The sequence below is a fragment of the Salmo salar genome, unplaced genomic scaffold (assembly GCF_965601325.2).
Source record: "Salmo salar unplaced genomic scaffold, fSalSal1 ptg000618l, whole genome shotgun sequence".
Taxonomy (NCBI): Eukaryota; Metazoa; Chordata; class Actinopteri; order Salmoniformes; family Salmonidae; genus Salmo; species Salmo salar.
Window position 1 is genome coordinate 266,633 of NW_027675442.1, and position 3,368 is coordinate 270,000.

The following is a 3,368-nucleotide window of genomic DNA, read 5'->3' on the forward strand; positions in this document are numbered from 1 at the left end:
GATACGCCCTACAGGTAGAATCTGATACGCCCTACAGGTAGAGTCTGATACGCCCTACAGGTAGAGTCTAATATAGAGTCTGATACACCATACAGGTAGAGTCTAATACACCCTACAGGTAGATTCTAATGTAGAGTCTAATACACCATACAGGTAGATTCTAATGTAGAGTCTAATACACCATACAGGTAGATTCTAATGTAGAGTCTAATACTACAGGGAAGAGTTGTCAGATGACCAGTTGTGATGGAGTTTGTTGACTGTTTTCTTGTTATCTGTTGTCCAGTTGACAGGAATGCTCCAGTACGTAGTAAGACTTTCTACAGAGCTGGAGGCCAAGTTCCTGTCAGTGGAGAGACTACAGGAATACATCGAGGTGAGAACGTCAACACTTTCAACTCAAATACACAAATAATGTCTTACCGTCTTCATTTCCTTAAAATACACTGTTATTCTCCTGTCCAGGGTTGTGTTTCTGAGGCATCCAGGATGCTTTCTGTTATAATCATGTTTCTGTCCAGGGTTGTGTTTCTGAGGCATCCAGGATGCTTTCTGTTATAATCATGTTTCTGTCCAGGGTTGTGCGTCTGAGGCGTCCAGAAGAGTTAAAGACGCCCTCATCCCAGAAGGTTGGCCTCATAAAGGGGCCATCTCCTTAAGGACTACACGATGAGGTACAGAGCCAACACCCCCATCGTGCTCGACGGACTACAGCTCAACATCCAGCCCAGGGAGAAGCAGTTTGGCATCGTGGGGAGAACAGGCTCCGGTAAGGCCTCAGTCCAACACATTGTCAGAGTTTAACTTGTCTGTACTGTTTCTTTATGCCTGCTGCTGGTGGCTAACTGTATTTCACAGGCTCCGGTAAGGCCTCAGTTTAGACTGCACCACTCACTGTCATAATGTTAGCATGAAACACCACAGTTAACATTGTCATTGCTATATTCAGTACATTCCGAAAGTATTCAGACCCCTTGACTTTTTCCCACATTTTGTTACATTACAGCCTTGTTTTGTAGGATTTTGGGGGTTTTCTGTTTCTGTGTGTGTTTGTTCTAGTTATCTATTTCTATGTGTTGGTTTTCTATGTTTTGGCAGGGTATGGTTTCCAATCAGAGGCAGGTTCGTCTTTCGTTGTCTCTGATTGGAAGCCACACTTAGGCAGCCTGTTTTTTCCTTTAGGGGTTTGTGGGTAGTTGTTTTCCGTTTAGTTGTAAGTACCTGACGAAACTGTCAGCTGTCATTTTTGTTTAAAATTTGTAAAGTGTTCATTTTTTGCGTTAAAACTACAAGATGAACATATTCTACTCATTTTGACACCTGTGACAGAAAATGTGTAAAAAGAAAAGGGGTCTGAATAGTTTCCTACTGCGCTGTATGTTATTAATCGAGCCTGTAGTTAACTTGAAATAGCTATAAAAAAAAAAATATCTAACTAGTCAAGTGAATAACTGTTGTTAAAAAGTGGACAAAAGATAAGTATTTTTATACAAGAAGTGTGTGTCAATTGTGAAGCAACATTTAGTTGTCTTTGTTTTATCTTCCTGTGTCTCTGGTGTGACCTGGATGTGACCTGGATGTGTTGCATATATCCTGGATTTACTGCATATAACCTGGATGTTTTGTATTTAACCTGGATGGGTTGTATATGTCCTGGATGTGTTGTGTATATATCCTGGATGTGTTTTATATAAGCTGGATGTGCTGTATATATCCTGGATGTGTTGTATATAACCTGGATGTGTTGTATATAACCTGGATGTGTTGGATATAATCTGGATGTGCTGTATATATCCTGGATGTGTTGTATATATCCTGGATGTGTTGCATATATCCTGGATTTACTGTATATATCCTGGATGTTTTGTATATAACCTGGATGTCTTGTATATATCCTGGATGTGTTGTATATATCCTGGATGTTTTGTATATAACCTGGATGTGTTGTATATAACCTGGATGTGTTGTATATAACCTGGATGTTATGTATATAACCTGGATGTGCTGTATATATCCTGGATGTGTTGTATATAACCTGGATGTGATGTATATAACCTGGATGTTATATGTCACCCAACAGGGAAGTCTTCTTTAGGGGTAGCCCTGTTCCGTCTGGTGGAACCAGCTGCAGGGACTATCTTCATAGATGGGGTGGACACCAGCGCTATCGGCCTGCAGGACCTCCGCAGTAAACTATCAGTCATCCCCCAGGACCCCGTCCTGTTCAGCGGTACCGTCAGGTAATATCACTGTCTACACAGCGGTACCGTCAGGTAATATCACTGTCTACACAGCGGTACCGTCAGGTAATATCACTGTCTACACAGCGGTACCGTCAGGTAATATCTCTGTCTACACAGCGGTACCGTCAGGTAATATCACTGTCTCCACATAGCGGTACCGTCAGGTAATACCACTGTCTACACAGCGGTACCGTCAGGTAATACCACTGTCTACACAGCGGTACCGTCAGGTAATACCACTGTCTACACAGCGGTACCGTCAGGTAATACCACTGTCTACACAGCGGTACCGTCAGGTAATATCACTGTCTACCACTGTCTACACAGTACTCTAGTCACCTGTAGAAACAGACTCCATAGACCAGGTAATACCACTGTCTATTATTACTAGTTTCTCCAGTTGTAACCACTCTGTCAGCCAGTATTACTGTATCTCTACTCTGTCAGCCAGTATTACTGTATCTCTACTCTGTCAGCCAGTATTACTGTATCTCTACTCTGTCAGACAGTATTACTGTATCTCTACTCTGTCAGCCAGTATTACTGTATCTCTACTCTGTCAGCCAGTATTACTGTATCTCTACTCTGTCAGCCAGTATTACTGTATCTCTACATGTGATTTGTTCCCCTGCTGCAGGTATAATCTGGATCCTTTCAACAGCTATAGCGATGAGGACATCTGGTCTGCTCTGGAGAAGACCTGCATGAAACACACAGTACGTCCAGCCTCTATGTGGACCATTGCAGAAGGCATGGTTTACTGTCTGCTGGCTGACAGAGATCAAGTGTTGACACCAGTTGAAAGTCACAGGAGTATAGATGGTGGTGATGATGATGAGGATGATGATGATGGTGGTGATGATGGTGGTGCTGGTGGTGGTGGTGGTGGTGATGGTAGTGATGATGGTGGTGATGATGATGGTGGTGGTGATGGTGGTGGTGATGATGGTGGTGATGGTGGTGGTGATGATGGTGGTGATGATGGTGGTGGTGGTGATGATGGTGGTGATGATGGTGGTGGTGGTGATGATGGTGGTGATGGTGGTTTTGGTGATGGTTTTGTTGATGGTGATGGTGATGATGGTGGTGATGATGGTGGTGATGATGGTGGTGATGATGATGGTG

At 43.2% G+C, this 3,368-nt stretch overlaps 1 protein-coding gene across 1 annotated transcript in view; it reads left to right on the top strand.

Moving 5' to 3' along the window:
* Positions 1-264: 264 nt before the first annotated feature.
* LOC106562802 (ATP-binding cassette sub-family C member 12) overlaps positions 265-3,368 on the top strand; it is an 11,951-nt gene continuing 8,847 nt past the window's right edge. The window contains exons 1-4 of the mRNA XM_082972232.1: positions 265-376; positions 578-769; positions 2,081-2,240; positions 2,881-2,959. Coding sequence (XP_082828358.1) covers positions 670-769; positions 2,081-2,240; positions 2,881-2,959 — 339 coding nt within the window. The 5' untranslated portion in view covers positions 265-376; positions 578-669. The remainder of the gene's footprint in view (positions 377-577; positions 770-2,080; positions 2,241-2,880; positions 2,960-3,368) is intronic.